The sequence below is a fragment of the Gavialis gangeticus genome, unplaced genomic scaffold, assembly GCF_001723915.1.
Source record: "Gavialis gangeticus isolate Ggan-Ray unplaced genomic scaffold, GavGan_comp1, whole genome shotgun sequence".
In the NCBI taxonomy this organism is placed as follows: Eukaryota; Metazoa; Chordata; order Crocodylia; family Gavialidae; genus Gavialis; species Gavialis gangeticus.
In genome coordinates this window covers 19,597,866-19,617,725 of record NW_017729014.1, presented here as the reverse complement: position 1 = coordinate 19,617,725, position 19,860 = coordinate 19,597,866, and the positions used below count along the sequence as shown (strand labels likewise).

At 44.6% G+C, this 19,860-nt stretch overlaps 1 protein-coding gene across 1 annotated transcript in view; it reads right to left on the bottom strand.

The window, feature by feature from the left end:
• UBR4 (ubiquitin protein ligase E3 component n-recognin 4) overlaps positions 1-19,860 on the bottom strand; it is a 107,808-nt gene that overhangs the window by 41,550 nt on the left and 46,398 nt on the right. The window contains exons 51-71 of the mRNA XM_019511921.1: positions 18,507-18,570; positions 17,886-18,020; positions 17,091-17,265; positions 15,748-15,888; positions 15,316-15,437; positions 13,689-13,800; positions 12,198-12,328; positions 11,873-12,050; positions 11,081-11,185; positions 9,734-9,871; positions 8,839-9,013; positions 8,022-8,118; positions 7,460-7,567; positions 6,915-7,031; positions 5,607-5,816; positions 4,666-4,815; positions 3,729-3,956; positions 3,529-3,607; positions 2,887-3,126; positions 1,753-1,921; positions 894-1,038 (exon numbers count right to left, since the gene is read on the bottom strand). Coding sequence (XP_019367466.1) covers positions 894-1,038; positions 1,753-1,921; positions 2,887-3,126; positions 3,529-3,607; positions 3,729-3,956; positions 4,666-4,815; positions 5,607-5,816; positions 6,915-7,031; positions 7,460-7,567; positions 8,022-8,118; positions 8,839-9,013; positions 9,734-9,871; positions 11,081-11,185; positions 11,873-12,050; positions 12,198-12,328; positions 13,689-13,800; positions 15,316-15,437; positions 15,748-15,888; positions 17,091-17,265; positions 17,886-18,020; positions 18,507-18,570 — 3,019 coding nt within the window. The remainder of the gene's footprint in view (positions 1-893; positions 1,039-1,752; positions 1,922-2,886; positions 3,127-3,528; positions 3,608-3,728; positions 3,957-4,665; positions 4,816-5,606; positions 5,817-6,914; positions 7,032-7,459; positions 7,568-8,021; positions 8,119-8,838; positions 9,014-9,733; positions 9,872-11,080; positions 11,186-11,872; positions 12,051-12,197; positions 12,329-13,688; positions 13,801-15,315; positions 15,438-15,747; positions 15,889-17,090; positions 17,266-17,885; positions 18,021-18,506; positions 18,571-19,860) is intronic.

The window sequence follows — 19,860 nt, the reverse complement described above, 5'->3', positions numbered from 1 at the left end:
AAAAAAAAAAAAAAAAAAAAAAAAAAAAAAAAAAAAAAAGCCACTCAGGCAAGTAATAACCTAATCCTCTTTTCTGCACTTACAATTTTTTGATTGCAACAGCACAACAAGACACACAGACTTCAACCCTGTGACCTTCCAGATACCCAGAAGATGCAAGCTCCATACACGCAAGAAGCTGAGTGGTTAAAAAATCACAGATCAGGACTTTCACTGAACCTAAAATTAGACCTTGACTGCAGGAACAATCTGCAAACCCTGACTAACAAATGAGGTTACTGCCAAGCATTGGTGGTATCATCTCTTGTACATGTACACGTGCAGTTATCAGAGCATCTAAATATGCTTTCACAATAAAAGATGCATGTTTTCTGAGGTATATATTATTAGACCAGCTCAAATAGTTGGAAAACTTCTTTGCAAGCTTTTGTGTACAGACACCTTTCATCAGGCTGAGTAAGCATCAGCAATTGGAGAGCACAGACCAACTGCAAATGCTTCCTCAGCCTGATGAAGGGTATCTGTACCGAAAAGCTTACAAATAATTTTTCCAACTATTTGAGTTGGTCTAATAAAAAATATCAGATTTACCCAAAGAACCTGGTCTGCCTACGTCCCTGGACCTACACGGCTAACAGCCTATACCTCAGAAAACATACTACTTTCCCCCCTCGTTTTACTTCAAGGTAGTGGTCGTACAGGATTAAAAAAGAAAAAAAATAAACACACTTGAACAGATATTTCTGACTGAAAAGTTATTTGAAGGGAAATTTTAACCAGTTCTACCATAAGTGGATTGATACCCTTATCCCACAAGAAGGGAAGACCACTTAGTAGCGCGTGGGACAGAGGATGGGACTTTCCCTCTGCTCTTCCAGAGCAAAACCACCTACCTTCTTCTCAGTCTGTTGCGTCTTCAGAGAAAAATAGCCCAGCAGATCCACAAATTGGGCAGCCTTCCGCCCATATGCGGGAAGTTCTGGCCATATTGACCACATGAGATCTAAGAGCAGTTCTTGCTGAGACTTGTTAGAGTTCCTGATGGACAGATTACAAATTAATTTAGTTTATGGATCTCCAATCCTAAATTGTTTTTCACACATAGAGTTCTACTATGGTCAGTCTAATCCCTGATGAGCTTTAATACAGAAAGATACTGACTGCAGCTTAACATCCTCTCTTCTCTCTTATTAAATCCATCTAGTAGGCGCTTAACAGTCATACAACAACTAAACTGTCCAGGAAGTTGAAGGAGTTCATCCTGCTTAGTTCTGGCCTATCCCAAAGTGACCACATGTAGCACCTGAAATGCTCATTTGCACTCGCCTGGAGAAAAGAAAGTTAACCTCTCATGAATTCCCGTTCACAGGCTCAGCAAACTGGAAACACAGTCTTCCCTTTAGACTAATATGGGGACTGACCAGCAGTGATTAAGCAACAAGAACAGTTCACTTCAAAATGTTAGAAGTTTGGTCCTTGAGACAATGGCAGCAGCCGGAAGACCTGAACACATCCCAAGCACAGAGAGGCTTTCAGACGTGGCACTTCCAGATGAACAAGGACTCTGACCTCGGGGCATCTTTTTCTGTGGATTCTTGTGTCAGAACAGTGCTCTTTGCCTGGTACTTGTGGCTTGCTGGCACTCGGCACTGTAACTGGTTTCTGCGTCTTTACACACCCTACAACGCATCTGCCACAAAGGATCCAACTCTGAGAAGAGGTTTAGGTTTCAGCAACCCCTTCAGCACTCACCTGTAGATGTGGAGTGCCAGGCAGTGGGCCTGCCACCGCACAGAGGAAGAGTTGGACTCCAGCAAGAAGCAGCGCAGAAACTGAATAAGCGTTTCCTTATCGGCAAATTTGTTCAGCTGGTTCACCAGAGCCGTGCACAGCTGATCTTCTTGGCTGCCAGAACTCTCACCTAGAAAACAGTGGGAGAGAGAAGTCAGAAGAGGGCAAAAAAACCAGGTGGAATGAATGCAGTGTAAATGTGCCACAGTGCCTGCTGAGGGGGCGTGGCAGGAGAGACTGGAGCAACCATGGACAGCAATTTTATGTATTGCAAGCGTCCGCAAGAAAGCAAAAAGGTTTCTGGTCTGGGATCCACGCTGAATGACAGCCTAAAATTAAACCAAGCAGCCAATCTCTGAAAGGCTTGCTGGGCAGGGGTTCCTAGAAATGCATCAGGCTCACTGGTAGTGAACATCAGCTCTTCCTCTTGCTGGAACAGATCACCTAAAGGCCTTCCTTACCACATGGGAGCCTGCAGTGTTGGAAGTTTCTTAGGTGATAATTTGATGTGGAGCTCTAGAGTGCATTGTGGAGATTGAGGACCAAGACTTCAGGACTGACAGGAAGCTTTAAACATGCTATTTCCTATGTACAAGCCAGGTGTTGAGGCAGACACCAACTCGCATATAAAACCTTGGAAGGATGGAGTGGTAGCAAGGTTAAGTGCAGACACTTAAGAGGAGAGGAAGCTGACAGGGTTTTGGGGATACATCCCCCAACAGCTGATTCAACATCCACCAATGCTGGGTAAGGAACCTGCAGGGACAGCCTGTATCAGAATTAAAGGCCCAGGCAAGTTGGAGAGCCTTATTCAGGGCTTGTGATGTCTCATTCATTTCAGATTAATTCTAGCACTGCTTTTAAGGAAATGGGTGCAGCTTTTGACTCTCTCTAATCAACAGTCGAACAACAACATAACTATCCGTGAAGCGTTTCTTGGGTCACTGGCCTAGAGCCACTCATGTTCAAGGTGAATGGCATTAATTGCCATAAGCAGTACACTGATTAGATGGAACAAGAAATCCATCTGGGGAGGAATACGTTCTACTTCTCTGACAGGCAGAATCCCAGACAGGCTAACAGCATGCAGCATACCCTCTCGCTCTTTCTCCTTTTCCTCCTTTTTGCTCTTTTTGGTGGAAGATTTACTCTGTGTTGCTGGCTGCCCGGAGCCAGAGGCTGCTGGGGCAGAGGTGGAAGAGGTGCTAGATCCAGAGGATGAGGCCACAGACAGCACTTTGCTGCCACAAAGAGCACAAGACAGCAGCTGTAGGAGAACTGGCGACACTCCTTCATCTACCAGGAAACTAACTTGAAGGAGAAAATAGAGTACGGCTGTGGAGGAAGGAGAAGTTTTAAGTGTGAATAAGGAGAACCACAAAAAATTACCTTGCGAGATGGCACTGCACTGCTTGTTGGATTAGAGTGCGTGGCAAAGAATCTGTTTGCCCAAGACTGCAATGCCAGTAAGGGAAGGCAGGTATCTCAGTTCCCAGCCCAATGTGCCATCCTCACTGCCCCTCTTCTCCCTTTTTAACTTCTTCACTGAACTGAATCCACTGAATACTGATAATTAGCAATAGAATAAACCCATAGCCGCTCCATGCTTTTATCTCAATGCCTTCTTTCTCCTCTGTGCTAAACTTCATATGCAGAAGCTCTTACAGAACTGAGGTGCCTTGGATAAAACTAAAGCATATTATGAAGGCCTGAACTATTGTCAGGGAGATAACTTACAGTCATCTTTAATGCAGAATTTCTGCCAGTTCACTGTTCGCTGTGTGGCAATCTCCGCACAAGCCTTCAAGTGTTCCATCTGAAAGACAGGGCAGCATGGCATATAAGTCAACTCTTCTAATGTCACCTTTTTTAAACACAATATGCCTTATTCACGACACACACATATACACTCTCTCCACTGTAACACTTCTCCTTACCAAGCTGATCAGTGTATCATACTGGAGAGCAGAGCCTGAGCTTGCAGTGACCACACTTGCCCGAAGGTAAATGCCTTGTTCTTCCAGGAGTTTTTTAATACCGCGGACATGAGAATCCAAAGTGTGCAGGTCTCGGAGCTGGCGGTACTTCTCCTTTGAGCCGCAGATGAAGAGCAGAAGCTTGCGGACTTGGCGGCGTACGAACGGAGTCTGTTGGATCATCAGGTACTAGATAAAGCAAAGCTTGACATCAGTGCTATGAAATCAACAGCAGTTGACCTAGGCCATCACAGCAATCAAAGAATCTCACGGTGAGATGAGGTAACCTGAACTATGATATTTCAACAGAAAAACAGTGAACTACAGAGGCTTTAAAGAGTGGTTCAGCTTGTAGGGACCCAACCACATACTATCACATTTTCACAGCTGACAGAAGAAAGACTACACACACACACAACAGTTCTGTGCAGTACCAAGGATACAGACCATGGAGCTATACACCTCCATAGCATAACTATGTAAACTACAATGGGACCAAGGTCCTTCCCCTGCATTAACAGCTACATTCTGGGTTGTGACAGAAATAGGCACGAGAGAAGTGAAAAATATTTTTCCCCAAAACCATGATTTGTCCTAAAGGATGTCAATAAAATACTACAATGGAGCTCCAAGTTGCGCTATCATCTATCTGAAGACTCTTGATTTGATGTTGAACTATGGCTAGCAATGGCAACCCAATCCTTGAAGCATGCGCTTCCATAGAAACCCTTTTTATACAGATGCATGCAACGCCAGGGAGCTAACTCTCTCTGCAGGGCAGGGTGGGAGAAGGTGGCCAGATCAGTCATGCTGAGGAAGGATCACATACTCACTTTCTTCTCTTACTCCCCAGAAACCCTACATCCATCTCCAGAAGTGCGACATGCTCTTCACCTACCTCAGATAGGAAGTAGAACCAAGAATGATCGAAGATGGGCGGTGGGATGCGTGAGTTGGTGTCAGCAATTTTCTTGATCTGATAGGGTAAACGCAGCACCATCTCAGTCAGCAGCTGAGTATAGGCCTCAAAAACATCTGCAGCGTGACCCTGAAAGCAAGAACACGCAGTGGGTTATCTTGGAAAATGCAGCTTAAACCCCAAACATTCCCTCCTTAGGAAGGAAGGGGAGATGAGGGATGATGGACTGCTCATTTACTAGTCAGATTAATCTGTTGCTATTGAATCTTATTCTCACTTGCTCCTTCATGATTAGAATGAAAACCCTTGACTGACAGATGAACACAAAGCTAGCAAACCCCCAAGGGGAGCTGACTGAAAGGTAGCGGTTGTGGTGCAGTAAGTCTCCTTACCCTGAAAGCGTTTTGACATGTTATCCTTCACCTTAGAAAGCATTCCTAACATTTAACACGGCTTATTTTACTGCACCTGTGCACAAAAATCAAAGCTCTGACACAAGTGGAACCTTAGAATAAAGACACCATGGTGGTTGAACAAGCCTTGGATTTAGAGTGGAAATCCCCATCAAGAGCTGCAAGGCTTTCTTGCCATAATAAGTAGCTGTGGTTTGTGGATTTTGCATGCCAAGCAGAAGGAGTCACCCCCATGGAGTGAGTAGCTTCCCTTCAGGAAGATTAACATTTCAACAAGAAACAATGACAGCAGCTTCGCAGGACTGCCTGGCGTAAGGAGCTCATCAACAGACATGACAAGCAGGGCTCTGCTGTCAAAGAACACGAAGCATTCCCCGAGGTGCCTAACGAGCTCTACAACTGCAGAGAGGGAGTTTTAACTTGGAGGAGGCGTACACAGGATGATGCTAGTGTGTTTTGGCCAAGAGAAGTTACGTGGCAATGCGAGTGGCATGGGGCGTAACTCACCTTCACATACTGACGGAGGAAAAAGGGGCTCATGTCAGGAGGAGAAGAGGTGGTGTGGGGTTTCAGCAGCTGACTGGTGGCTACAGGCTCCTCATCATTCTGCTGGCTTTTCCAGTACTCCAGGAGAGACTTCAGCACATGCAGGCAATAGTCAACAGCACCAGAGCTCAGCAATGCCGCTGCAGTAGCACTGGAGATGAGGGAAGAGGACTGAGAAGGGAGGTGGAAAAAATGTTACTCAAACTCTGAAGAACCAGAAATTTCTGTAGAACACAGAAAGCCACTAATGCCAGGCAGGCACTTGCAAACTCTGCAAGGAAGGGGGCAGATTTCTGATGAAACTTTACAGACAGCTTTCAAGTTTGGGGTTTGTTTGAGGTTTTTAAAGAAAAATCAACTGAAATATTTGGAGGCTCTTTTGAACAAGTGCTTAGTAAAGAAAAACAAATAAAATCTCCTCTTAAGTCTAATCTCCCCTCGACACATGTGCCAGAGGCCACTGTGCTACGGATTAGACGGCTAGTATTTTTTTTTTTTTTTTTAAGTTGGGATTTCTATTTGTTGATCTGGGATTGGGCCAGCTGGGAGGTGGGGGGGATTCTGGGAGAGGAAGAGCGGCTGTTGCAGATGCTGCTCCACCCAGGTACTGCTCCACCTGCATTCTGCAAGACGACGGGCTTTGATTTCGGTGGGAAGCTCAAGTGACTAACAAAGGCTGGAGAAAAAGCTACTGTAAATAAAACTATTAAAGCAGCCCTGTAAATCCAAACAAACCCCACAGCTTATAAGCTCATTAAAATTTGATGCAGTTCAGACTAAATTTTTTAACCTCTGCTTTTTTTTTTTTTTTATTAATCTCCTTCCCACCACACATACTGCTTTTTATGCCTTATTACTGTACCTTTTAGCAACAAATATCTAAGGAATCCTCTTAGCGACTTTTAGGTTGACACAGCAGCATATTGCTTTCCAATAATCACATTACCAATCCTCTTTAACCCCTTCAGCACTGACATGGTTTAAGGAAAACTCTGCTGGGCCATTTTAAAAAACACCATTATCTGTTGTCTCACCCCCAGATCAGAATGGGGCTTAACCCACAAACTGACAGTGAAGTTACTGTAGTTTTCTTGCCCTGCCTGATTTGCCTTCACAGTTCTAGCATGGTTTTCTTGTCTTACAGACTCCCCAAAAATCACTTTTACTTTCCTTCAGTGCTATGATATCTATTCCAGGCCCACCTCTGCCTGGTGATGAACTGAGATCCCACTTGTCAAAACCATCAGGAAACACAGTTAGAGCTCGTACCTCGCATATGGAAGATTTAGATCCTGACTTGGTCCTGGACATGAACACACTAAGCAACCTCATTACTACCAAGTGAACTTCGTTCACGGGAGAGCGTTCGTTCTTCTTGGACACGTCCTGCAAGGGGAAGAGACAGGTCACTTACGAAGCTCCATGGAGAAATTCCAATCTAAGATCGGAGAAACCGTTTGCAAATGAAGCTGTAGCAGTGACAGACATTAACAGTGCAAGTCCCCTAAGCACTGATGGCAGCACAGACCCCAAAGGAGACAGTATCATGAACAAGCCAGAATGCATCGTGTCATGGAGAAGGCCAGTTCTAAAGGTTTGTGTGAAGTGGTAAAACTCTGTTACTACATTGGACACTGACTTGCTGGCATTAGAACCATGTGGGAATTCTACTCAGTTAGCATTTATGAAGCAAAGCAAGTGAAATATATGGTCCAGACAATCAAACTACTCTCTCTGCCTCAGCTCTCTCAATGGAAAGGGCCTAAGCTACAAATTCTAACAAGCTCCAAGTATTCGTCTGCACTACACATTACCTTCTTGTCCATGCACAGTTCTGCAATGAGCTGGGACAGAAGATTATCCAAAGCACCCTTGTCCTTCTCATCATCTCCATCTAGGTCTGTTGTGAGCATCAAAATAACCTGGAATCAGAAATTAGGGAGTTGGAAACATCAGGATTCTACTGGTCACAGGTGAGAGCAAGGGACTAAACCCCACAGAAGAATGTCAGATTCAGACTCATTCTTGCCTGAATTCTACCTCAGCCATCACACCTGAATATTACATTTGGCACTGTCACCAGAGCCTCCTAGGATTTAGCCGTGCATATAAAGAAACAAAAATGCTGCTCTTTCAGAAAAGGTAATGGCATCTTTATGAGTACACATCTAGCAGAAACTAAAGGGCCTGGAAAGTCATCTGTGAGACTGAACAATTTAAAGGGTCTTTGCCTCTCACTGGAAGGAATCATGCAGTGTAATTTGGTCGCATCGGAAAAGATCCATGCAAAATCAATTTGTGTGGGAAAAGGCGTCGGACATTTCTGTGGTAGGTGCCAGACAACAGGGTCCCTTGACTGTTCCCTTTGTAAGCTACCTGCATGTAAGGAATGGCACGGACTCCTCCGACGTTCCGCAGCTGGGGGAGGTTTTGCAGCAGTCTCTCCAACAGCATCAAACGGACCATGTGCAGCCTGGAAAGAAATCAGGATTCAGATCTGAGGCCCTTTAGACATCATACAATAAATGTAAGATTCCAAAGCATTACAAACAGCAAACCCCTAACACATCAGCAAAACCTCAGAGCAGGAATCAATGCCTCCCTCACCAGTTTGAGGTAAGGAAATTAGTAGAGACGATTCACGGAAGCAAGAGAGACCAGTGACAGACAAGTAAGGTCAAAGGCAAAACCCTCCCCCAAAAAACCCAACTGTGGCATCAAGGAGAAATTCAATTACTTCTCTGGACTCAAAGCACAGTTGCTTTCCCAGCACAAGTAGTGGCTGGAAGAAACTGACTCAGAACACATATTCTGAATCCATTCCAATCTGCCGGCAGCACCAGCTGGCAAGTGACTGTATCTACAAACAGGAAGCGGCAAAAACGTATTAGAAACTGCAGCCAGGTAATAGCAGACTTAGGTAGAGATGGCTCATGCTTTTTCCACACTGAACTTCACAAGTTACCAACCCCAGGTTGAAGTTTTAGTGGCTCACTAGACTTACTGGACTATCTCAGATTGCTCTTCTCTGCAAGCATAAGTCTTGCAGGCAGCATCTGATAAGGACACAGACCAGTTACATGCAAACAGCGCTCTGCACAAAGTGCCTCTGGATGAATAAGCAGTGTTACCGGCATCTGGGCAGGCCCCCCCCAACCCTGCACTCTTTCAATGGGAAAATAAACCCCCTCACCTGTTGCTGGTATGGACATCTCCCTCAGCTTCCCCTTCCCCTTCTCCTTCCGAGCCATCCCCTTCCTGCTGTCCTGTAGTGGTGCTAATAGCACCAGTACTTGAGCTGACACTGCCAGGCCCAGCTGGGTGGCCCTCAGCCGTGGTGTCACCGTATGCGCTGCTGCGGCCAGACACTGCAAAAAGAAGAAAAGATAACATCAGCCTTGCTGAACCTGGATCTGGCCGATGCCTCATCGTAAACTGCAAAGCTGAGCCATCATTTGAGATTCTTGTTGTATGAAATTGTAGCCCGGGGGGGGGGGCGGCAGGGGGGAGGATGTGTGTGGGTATCTTTAAGGACAAAAAGAAGCTTTAGTTGTGTAGCAATTATTAACAGATCTTGTATCATCCCCATCTTTGTTTCACAGATTTAGCTCGTCCCAAAGGGAGACAGATTTAAATGTGGAAGGCTTCGAGAATGGGCAGTTTAACGAAAACAACTTCCAAATGCAGCCGTGACCACCAGCAGCCATTAGAAATACCATGAATGAGCATCTTTTGCAAGATGTAAGGTAGCAATCCTGTGTCTTGTTCTTATTCCATTGCAGGCAAATTCATTCTACTTGCTCTGCATTTCAGCAAGTATTCTATTCTTTACTTCTTGCTCTAAATACTATTTAGTAGTGGGCCATTAAACAACTTTTGGATGGTCTACACCACCCAGGAAACTACAAAGAGGGACAGTGACGTGACTGAGTACATGGTTGGTAAATAGTCTGCGTTCCTATGAGACTAGCAGTGAAACAATGCACAGCACTGAGCACTTGGGACTGAGACTTCCCCTCTAGCCCAGTCATCCAAGACTATTTTGTTCTAGCCACACCCAAACCAAGTCAGTCACCAAGAGAGATTACCGCTATGCTCGCCAGCCACTGAGTCCACTGCGCTGCCTCCACTCTCGGAGCCCACACTGCCACCATGGTCAGCTGGCGAAGTCCGAAGAGTAGAGCCATCTGTCGCAGCTGTGCTGCCTTCATCATCCGACGCTGGAGCTAAGAAAGTAACGAGAGCTGTTACAAGTAAAAACAGTGTCTTTGTACAACTCCAAAAGAGCACATGCTAGAGAAAAGTAAAGAACAAATTATTTGGTTTCTGTGTCTTATCAAAAACTGAATAAGAAGAGTTTCAAAACATCCCTCACTAGCTGTAGCTGAATGAGACAGCTGTGAACAGACAAAGGTCAGGAAAAGTCTGTGGTCTGTTTCCAGTAAAGAAAACTTGCCTATCAAACCAATGGCTGTATTAACTCTGAGAAGAGTTCTACCACGTTGCTGATTAAATGCAAGAGAAAAATTGCTTCAGTGGCTTTATTACACGAAAATGAAATCTCTTGCTGAAATTACATACAGATTAAAATCCTTCCAAAAAAGAGGACTGTCCATAGAACACTATCGAAATTATAAAACCAACTATAATGGCAGTGCCCTTGCTATACCTGAGTTCAGAAGCAAATCTGGTGTCACGGTTTTAGTTAGATACGATGGGTTCAAGTTTCCAAATGAACCACAGAGGTTTGACCTCTGCCAGGGCACAAGCATCGCTCTGCCTGGGCACTGATTTAACTCCAACATCTGCACACCTAGGTGGAGATTGGTTACATTTGTAGTTGACACCATTAGTTAACCGCTGTGACCACAGTGGTAGCACGCAAAGGGCCTGAGCATAAGTATAAGCCCATGCACAAAGGCAACCAGATTTTGAAAGGCGCATGCTGTCCTTGGCTTGCAGATGCTCTAGAAAGGGTTAAAGAAATAGCATATTCCTACTATGTCTTTAGAGGCACAACAGCAGAGCAAGTGAACGTTTCACTGCAGATCTAGAGACATGAAGTTGTCACGTGACTTCAGTTTGGAACCCAGCTGTAACTGGGTACCTGGTCATTCATGCTGGAAAGTCAGACAGCTGGACTTGATGCTATATCTGTGCTGTTGGCTATTGAAAGGGGTGTGCCATAACCAAGCTAGCCTGCTGGACTGTTGTGTAAGCCTTAGAACAGACTGCTGGTAAAAAAAAATGCCAATTTCCTTCTGAACACCAGACTTCTGGGGCCAAATGCACATTTTAAAGCAGGCGAAGCCAGCGAGTAAAGGAAATCCTGCTTGTCAAAACCATTTCAGAAGGACTCGGGGACCTGCAATGCAGGCAGCATAGTTGTGGGATTTAAGATGGACTGTGCTTAACTCCTTGCAGTGAACAGTTACCTGATGCTGTGGTGTCAGAGAGAGTCCCAGCATCAAGAGAAGAAGAGCTGGGGGCTTGACCAGACAGTCCCAAGCTCTGCAGTCCAAGTGCACTGCTGCTGCTCCCTGCAAGAGAGGAAGAAGCATTTGCTGATATCACAGTCTCTGCTTAAGTGCTGCTTCTGCTTTGAATTCCTTCAAAACAGTTCTAATTGTTTTTTGTCCCTTCTCATGCAGCCAAACGGTCACCTTCGCTTTCCTGCATGCAAACCTCTCAAGCTTATGATCTCCTTCCCCTGTCACCATAGTACTTCCTTTGGTATCAACCCTTTAATTTGGATAGTGTTTCCTTCTCTTCCTACACCAAATCTGCCACCACCTACTCCCCCCTTAGAGACCTCTTTCTCCATGAAGGTCTTAACTGTAACCTGGCACTGACAAAACTTTCCATTATAAAATTAAAAACTAAAAATACATGTAACCATAACTTCCCTTCATCCCTTAAGAGCAGTATGGCCTCTCTCTCTCAGCTTTCTGGGTCTCACCTGTTCTATTTTCAATGTACCTCAGCCTAGTTTGTCATCCGAGACAAAAAGAATAAGCTTGTTGCTCAGATACTGGTCTGGGGGTCTGGAGACATGACTCCATTCCTCAAACTTCCTATGTAGCCTTTGATGAGAGCAGGACAGAATTTCCTTTTTATGCTTTCTAAGGGAACTAGATCTCAAATAGGAAATCTAACAGGCGAGAGACTCCCTTAGGCACTTTGAAGTGGGATTTTAAAATCGGCCTCCAATGACATCTGCATCTTACCTTGCTGGTCTTGCTGCAGGCTTAGGGCAATGGCCAGTTCCACCATTGTTTCATCGTCTGCATCTGGAGGAATGTCCAGCATGGGTGGGAATCCCTCTGCTCCAGCCAGAAGAGCCTCCAGGGGAGAAGGGTTGCCATTATTCACATTTTCAGAAGTCTCCAGAACCATTGACTCAGACTGAAAAGACGGGACACAATGAACTTCTACCAAACCACCCCTGTCCAATAGACCAACCATGTCCAGTGGAGGACAAAGGGCTGGCCTGCCACAATTTAACAAAACTTAATGACTTTTAAAATGGGGAAAAAGCCTCTTTACACTCACCACCATCTCGAAGTCCCCATGATCAACCTCGCTTTGCTCCTGGCTTTCCTGTCGAATATGCTCACCATTTGCTAACCCCGAGCTCTGCATTTTGTCTTCTGCATCATCGTCATCATCATCATCCTTATCTCCTGGACCACAAAGATACCATTCACAAACATATCCGTTTCTCCGTGTGGGAGACCCAGGACTACTATCCAAATTCCACTCCTGTTCTGTTATTAAGACAGAATGCTCGGCATCAGACTGCCTCCGTGCAAAAACACCCTCTACCAGAGGAACACAACTGATGGGGCTCCACAGGGAGTTGTGCACAATCATTTTTGCAGTGATGTGAAATCTCACGGGAACAGAACGTGAGGATTCTTCACCAGTGGAATGGAGGGGGGGCCATAAAGGAAGACATTTAAATGGCAAAACTCCTCATACAACACTGCTGTTTCCAGGTCACTGTTTAAAACAGACTGGCCTGGCATAAGGAAACAGAGCACATGGAGACTCTGGTCCTGGTATGGTCATAGGCAGCATCTCAGAATTGCTTTGCTGAGATCTACCAGCTTGCCCTGAAGGAAGCTATTTCCTGCTTCCCTCATCTTTCTAAGCAATGGCTAGAGCATAGTTTTTTTGGTGTTTGTCTTCTGCTTCTTTTTTGTGGGGGGGGTGGAGAGGGTTGGGTGGAGAAAAAGGAAACTGTGGAGACTTCTCAGATCTCCGAGGATAAACTACACTTAAGTAAAGGGAAGAGGAGAAGAGAGAACTTCCAAAATCTCACTGTGCCAATCCTTAACTACATTTGGGAAAATGCACACTTATATTTTATGAGACAAACTCCCCTCAGATTGGTCAAGGGACTGGTAAGGGGAAAAGAGCTAATGCAATTACAAATCCCGCTGCTCTCAGCCTGGGATGAACAATGGCAAGTGTTCTCTGACCCATGTGGTAAGTTGGTGGTTTCAGTGCTTGCTATTGTTCTCGGTAGATATGGCAAGGACTGAATAGCTGGATTTTTATGTGGCCCTTCCAAAGTAGTAAAAAGGTGTGAGGGAAACCTACACTGTCCTCTCTTTATCCACAGTACTGCTGTATCCAGTGTGACATATTCCACAAGCACTGTGCAGCATGAAAAAGACCAAAAAGACTTCTCTCTGAGATGCTAATTTTAGTCAGAAGCACACATTGATGGCCACATTATAAACCCCTTAATATACAGAGAGAAGTATCCTTGCAGCTTGGAGCATCAGAGACTAAAAGGTGCAACGGTGCAAAACTGTAATTAAAGTAGGGATACAGCAGAGGGACCTGACAAGTGAAACGTGTAGCACCAAGAAGAGAAATCAGCTTAAGAAATCAGATTTGCACTTTTTTTTTTTCTTTTATAGGACTGGCTTCCTGACTCCCCATGGAAAAGCTCATAACACTTGCTCTTAGATGAATGCCTGCATACAAGTAACTCAGATCAGTCAAAAGCAAAGGTGCCAGGACTCTACATACCCATAGGAGTGTTACTCCGTGGAGAAGATGGCAGAGTCACATGTCTCCGTTTGTTCCTTGGCCTCAGTACTCTGATTAAAGCTTGTTTGCAAGAAAAGCTCACCGCTGGATCCTAGAATGTAAGCACACTACTTGTGAATCTTCTGCAGCTTTAAACTACAGCTACACAGTCCTTGGAAATCAAAATCAAAGAAACACCTAAACATTTCTCTCAGCCACCAAGCAACGGACACGGCACGGCCATTCATAGTCTTCCACCATCAGAACCCTTTCCTGAAGGCAGCTATATCTCAGTACAGCAATATGGCAAGTATTGAGAATACTCATCCACTCATATTTTCTCTTTTTCCATTCATTTCTTCCCCACTATCATCGCAATCTCTCGTACAAATGACATCATTCTGTGTAGATATACAGGATGTTTCCATATAAGAGGGTTGATTGTTCAGTTTTACTATTTTTATTTGTATGGGATGGCTTAGATTTGTATAGGGATGATCCTGCCTCAAGCAGGAGACTGGACTAGATGACCTCCAACAGTCCCTTCCAGCCCTTTCTTTTTTATGATTCTGTACACTATTTCCTTGTTATGGAGTAGCATAAAAGGACATTTTCTCAGTCATCAGATTTACTGTTTGATCAAACATGAAAGCAGGGCTCTTTTTTCTCTTGCAAATATTAAAATGAGCTTCCCTGGCTTTGAAGCTATAATACCTATAATGCCTCACAACAGATGCATGAAACTAGTAATTGTACATTGCTCTATTGAACGGACATTAAGCTTCAACCACGTCTTCAGAGTGTATTGTGCAAACAACCCTCCCATATTGGGCAAAGGAAAATACAGTCGAGTAACAGATGAGGCACTGGCAGGCTGTTGCTTTTCGGAAACTGGACTTTCCAAGCTCAATGTCAGCTGATGTTCCAGGATTTAAAATAGCTATTAAAAATAAAAGCTCTCATAGCCTTTATGGTCATGAGGATAGCCTTTAAAGGAGTATGAAAAGACTTGGTATTTCACTCCATTTGTCAAAAGCCTGAAACATCAGTTCAAAGGCATTAACTGTTCCACTTCTCCAAATGCAGCATTAGATGCTTTGGCTAAAAGCGATCATCAGTGAAAGAGCAAAATGACATCGATAGCTGGCCATTATATGGCATAACTATCTAATGTTTTTAATCCACTTCTCACGTCTTTCCAAGAGCCCCAAACCTCAGCTGTTGCCTACCTAAAGCCTCTAGAGAAACGCTGTCAGACAGTTTCTGTGAAGGCAGCTGTGTGCTCATTACAGCAGAATGAAAGCGAATGAAGACATAAAACAAATTGTGTTTACCATCAGACTAAGCAGACTCCAGGGTATTATGCTGACCACACAATTCATTTTTCAAGTTTAATTGGGGAAAAAAACCCAACACCCTTCCGTTTCATAATTCATCTGAGACTGCTACAGAATATCCAGGCTGCTGTGGAATCCAAAGGCCTGAATCAACTCCGGCTGGCCATAAGGGTTTGACAGCATCCTTTCACAACACACTAGTTGCCTTTCTTCTTATCCCACATAAAAGACTCTATTCACACTGCTAGTGGTACAGGATAAAAGCATACAGCACCAGTAGGATTACATACAGGACAGAGTAACATCTGCATGTAGATCTTGGATGCAGTATTGATACAATCCAGCTCGCATGTGCAGTACCCATGGATAATATCCACCAAAGCATTGACTGTGGCTTCAACGTGAGTCAGACCTAAGGAGAAAAGAGAACAGGGCAGTGAAATGGAAGAATAACAATTTATTATTTGAACTACAAGTGCTTCAGGAAAGGTCTCCGATTATGCCCATCTGTAGCAGCAGACTCTTGACGTCATAAAAAAAAAAAAACCACATACAACTCAAAGAAATCAATACACATGGGTTTTCTATTAGTATCACTTCAGGTGAAAATGTTCAAGGCAATCTCAGGATCTTATGTCTAAGCTTTTGCAGGCTCTGTTTCAGATGGGAAGCTTCAAAATACAGTTTTCCCAATAGTAAAAGATGAAGCTCAATGAACACACCTGGCAGGCAGGCAGGAGCCAGGAAGGCATTTTTGGGTTTTGACGCATGTAGCTTCCAGAAGTGGTTGACCAGCTGGGTAATAAAACTACAACCATCTCCTTCAGCATGCTTCTGGGCTTCCTGCCCTTCTTCACCTGCTTCTAGGAAGGAAAAGGAGCAAGCATCAGAACTGCACCAATGTACAAAACAGAACTCTGGTCACAGAAATTAAAGGAAAAAAAAAATCATACCAGTCTGACTGTTTTACAGACATAAGGAAATGAAGTTCATTTAAAGCTAGAATTTGCTCTTGAGACTGAAGTAGCATCTGCTCCTTGGACATTTTCCTTACAGGCAAGCTCTAGAGAGATCAGGGGTTCCCAACACTTAATGTGCCCACGGGCACATTTGAATTTAAAAGAAAAAGCAGTGGGCAACAATATGAATATTAGAGTTTAGAATTTAGATCAAGCTGATCATCTCATCCATTACTTCGAATTGCATTAGATCCACAACTTCAAAAACGCAGCTTCCCTTTTCTTTGTATTCTTTTTTGAAGTTTTATTGATGGCGCCCGCATCGGGAACCGCTGCTCTAGATGGCCTGAGATTCAATTACCTGAAAAAGTGCCTATCCCACCACTACCTGCAAGGGAATACACCTTCCAGGTGTTGATCCGACAGTCAAGCTTGCCATGGCTGGTGGCAGGGCATTCCAAAGGAACCAACCCCTGCAAATCTGTTCCCTCCAGTGGTCTCTCTTGGTCCAGATTCAGCACACTTCGGAGCACAGTGAAAAAATGGATTGTTTGGCTAAGTTTCATTAAGAGTTTTATTATTTCTATTACTGTGGAATTGTGGGAGGTGTGGACAGGGATTATTAAGAAGCAAGGTGCCACAAAGTTTATCTGAAACTGTCTGATGAAATAGATTGCTCTCATCACCAATGAATCCAATTATATTTTTATTTCTATTTCACTTTTAAACCTAGTAGAAGTAGTGTGTACAAGAGAGTGAGATGGGGCTCTGTGTCCCCGCAGCAATATCCAATCTCTTTAATATCTTTGCACTGGGTTTAGTTTGGGACGCTTGCCATCAGCACCACTTGATGGCATTTTCTAAATTAGATACCCACTTAACTACTATTTAAATTCTGCACAGAATACCTAACTGCAGCTCCCCTCCGCAAATCTGAGACACAAGGGGGGCTATACATATTTTCAGATCTTTAGATGCCGTGGCGTCTTTCATCATTCACGAGCTGCTGAATGTATCTGTGCATGGTCCTCTGCACCATGAAATGCATGTACACAAATACACACAACTGGAAGGCTTAAAACAGAAAAAAATTGAGGTTTATCCACCTGCTTCCAACTGTGGCAACTTCGACTCTGTGAAATGAACCAGGTTGTTTGGCCTCATAATAGCGATGGATCGAGCAGTGATGACCAACCTCTGAAACACTTCAGGGTCAAGATCCTTCCCTTCTTTGCTAGAGGAGCTCAAGTACTGAATGGCTTTGCTCAGCAAGGCCTGATCCTGCAAAGTGAAAGAGTGACAATGGACAAAGAGAAACAGCAGAACAGGACTAGCAAATATCTGAAGAACCAACGCAGGAGAGAGCAGGCAGGACCACTCAGAAGTCACTGCTATGGACTTCATTACTGTCTTCACACAGAGTCGACAGCACGGGGAACCACTCAGTAACAGACAAGTTCCTATGTAAGAGTCCATTTTAATTTCTCGGTGCAGCTTAACAGGGGGTGAAAAAGTCTGTCTGCTGGTTAGCCGAGGCTCTCTGCATGCGCCTGCATCTTTATTGTGAAAATATGTTTTCAGATTTAATGCAATTTACCTGATACATTTCTACAATGCCCTATTCACAGCTGGTTGCCCTGCAGACTCTAGACCTATGGGATATAGCTTGCAGGCAAACTTAGCTCATTGTAAGACTCTAATGCATTTTCCCCTATGCCCCAACTTCATACCAAGTCTTCAAAAGCATCCTGAACGTAGAGCTCTCTGATAGGGAGAAACGCCAGACAGGTAGCAGGAGTTGAAGGGAAGCTGCATGCAGGCATGCTGTGCTTTGGTGCACTCTCTGCCTCCAAACACACTGCCCAGTAGTGGTAGCAGGCTTGGGAAACCTTCCTGCTTACCTTGTGGTTATGGTACGCCGAGCGGCTGGTGTGCAGGCTAGCCAGGAGGCTCTTGGTCTGCTGCTGGACGCTGGAAGGAGCTGGCATGGACAGGAGCATTGTAGCCAGTTCCTGAGCTGCAGCCTTATTTTTCTCCTGCTCCCAAAAGCACAAACAGACTTCAGTACATTCATTGCTTAAAGGTGAGGCAGGCAGCTAAGTCTGACCTCTGAGCCCAGCCCTACCCTAGCCTTTTTCCACTATCATCTCCCTCTCCCTAAGGGCAGCAGAACTCCTCTGATCCAGCACTGCCTTTATTGTCCAGCTAACCTTATCACTTAATATTCCAACAGCAGTTCAGAGTTATACTGAGGAAAGGTCCTCTTCAGCTTGCTAGGCTCCCCCCTGCTGGTTTCACAAACAAGGCATTAAAGCCCCCCTAGGCTGAGCGGAAATGCCAATTGTCATTTAAACAAGTTGCAAATGCTTTTCGCCAAGTCAACTTTCAGATCGCAGCTTAGAGCAAAACGGATGCAGCTCTCTTCTGGTATCAGGCCCCTAGGGCTGCAGGAGCTGCTGCTGATCATGTCCCTCCCTCCCTCAGCTCCGAAAGCTCAAGCATGTATTCAGAAAGTTACTTGCCTTCTCGTTGACTGGTCCTACAGCAAAGCAGCTTTCCAGCGCTTCTAAAGAACTCACTACTAGCCTGAAGGGAGAAAGGAAAGCAGGCTTGAGTACAGCAACCCTTCTCTCTCCTTAGCACTTTGCTTTATGCAGGCTACAGTCATGAGTAGCTCAGAGACAGCTAACGAATGCCAAGTACAAAATCAAAGCATGATAAAACCTGCCACAGGCACCATGCATATCATTTCATTGTGTTACAGACCAGAGTTAAACCTGGCTCACGCTCACAGACAAACTTAGGACTGCTTTAATAATCCACAGCTGAAAGACAGGGGCTTTTCTCTACCAAAGAGGATAAAACATTTCCTTACGCAGCCTGCAGCAGGGATAACTTGGATTGTCTTGACAGTACCAATTCACCATGGCCCACAGACGTACATACGACTGCAGATCAAGGGTTGGTGTGACACATGGGAAAAAGCGTAACCGACTTCTCTAAAGGACCAAGATTCTGCTCGCTTGTTATTTTCATACAGGTTGCTCTTCCCAATTTAGAGTTTTAGCCCAAATGCTCCAAAAGTAAAAATTAGCTGCACTCTGAACACCTAAGTGTAACCCAAATATAATATACAACTGTCCAGTGGTCTGCATTCAAGCATTTTTGATACTGGACAGGTATGTTAGCACGATGCCTGCAGAGAAAATCCTATTCAGGACTCGCAGTCTTGTGCTGGTCCTCTCTTGCTGCGCTACTTAATACCTTGCTACTTGATGCCTGAAACGCTGATCTCTGACACGCCAAAAGGAGCAGTGCAACACGGCAGGAGAGAGCAACACAGAGCAGGGAGCCAAAGACGGCAAGGCTACCAGGACAGGGAAGGGAACACGTGTGACAGCATTAAACGCAAAGGGAGAGAGCAGAACATAAGATCAAAAACTTGGAAGAAGAGACACCATAAGAAGTGGGCAAGTTCCCTAGTCATTTCTCTGATGAAAAATTAATGTTTCTCCTCACAATCCCTCTGACTGCATAAACCAGTGGGGAAACTGAAAGGTGAAAAGAAGCAAGGAAAGATTGTGAGCAGAAGAGTCTGGTCAAGCAGACAACAGTTATACCATATGAAGCAGAAAGTCGCAATCCACCTCATCTTTACATTTTGCTAAATCATCTGCCATGCAATGACCAGAATGTAAAGAAGCAAAATGTCACTTAAAAAAACCCAGCCAACAAAAGCCACATCATGTGTTCTGTCTCTCTGACACACACTCATTCGTGCAGAGAAAAGGATGGCATACTAACCGGTCCAGGGTGGTTAGGGACTCAGTTTCAGAACTTTTGGGGAGCAAAGAAAAGGAAAAAAATTTAAAAGTA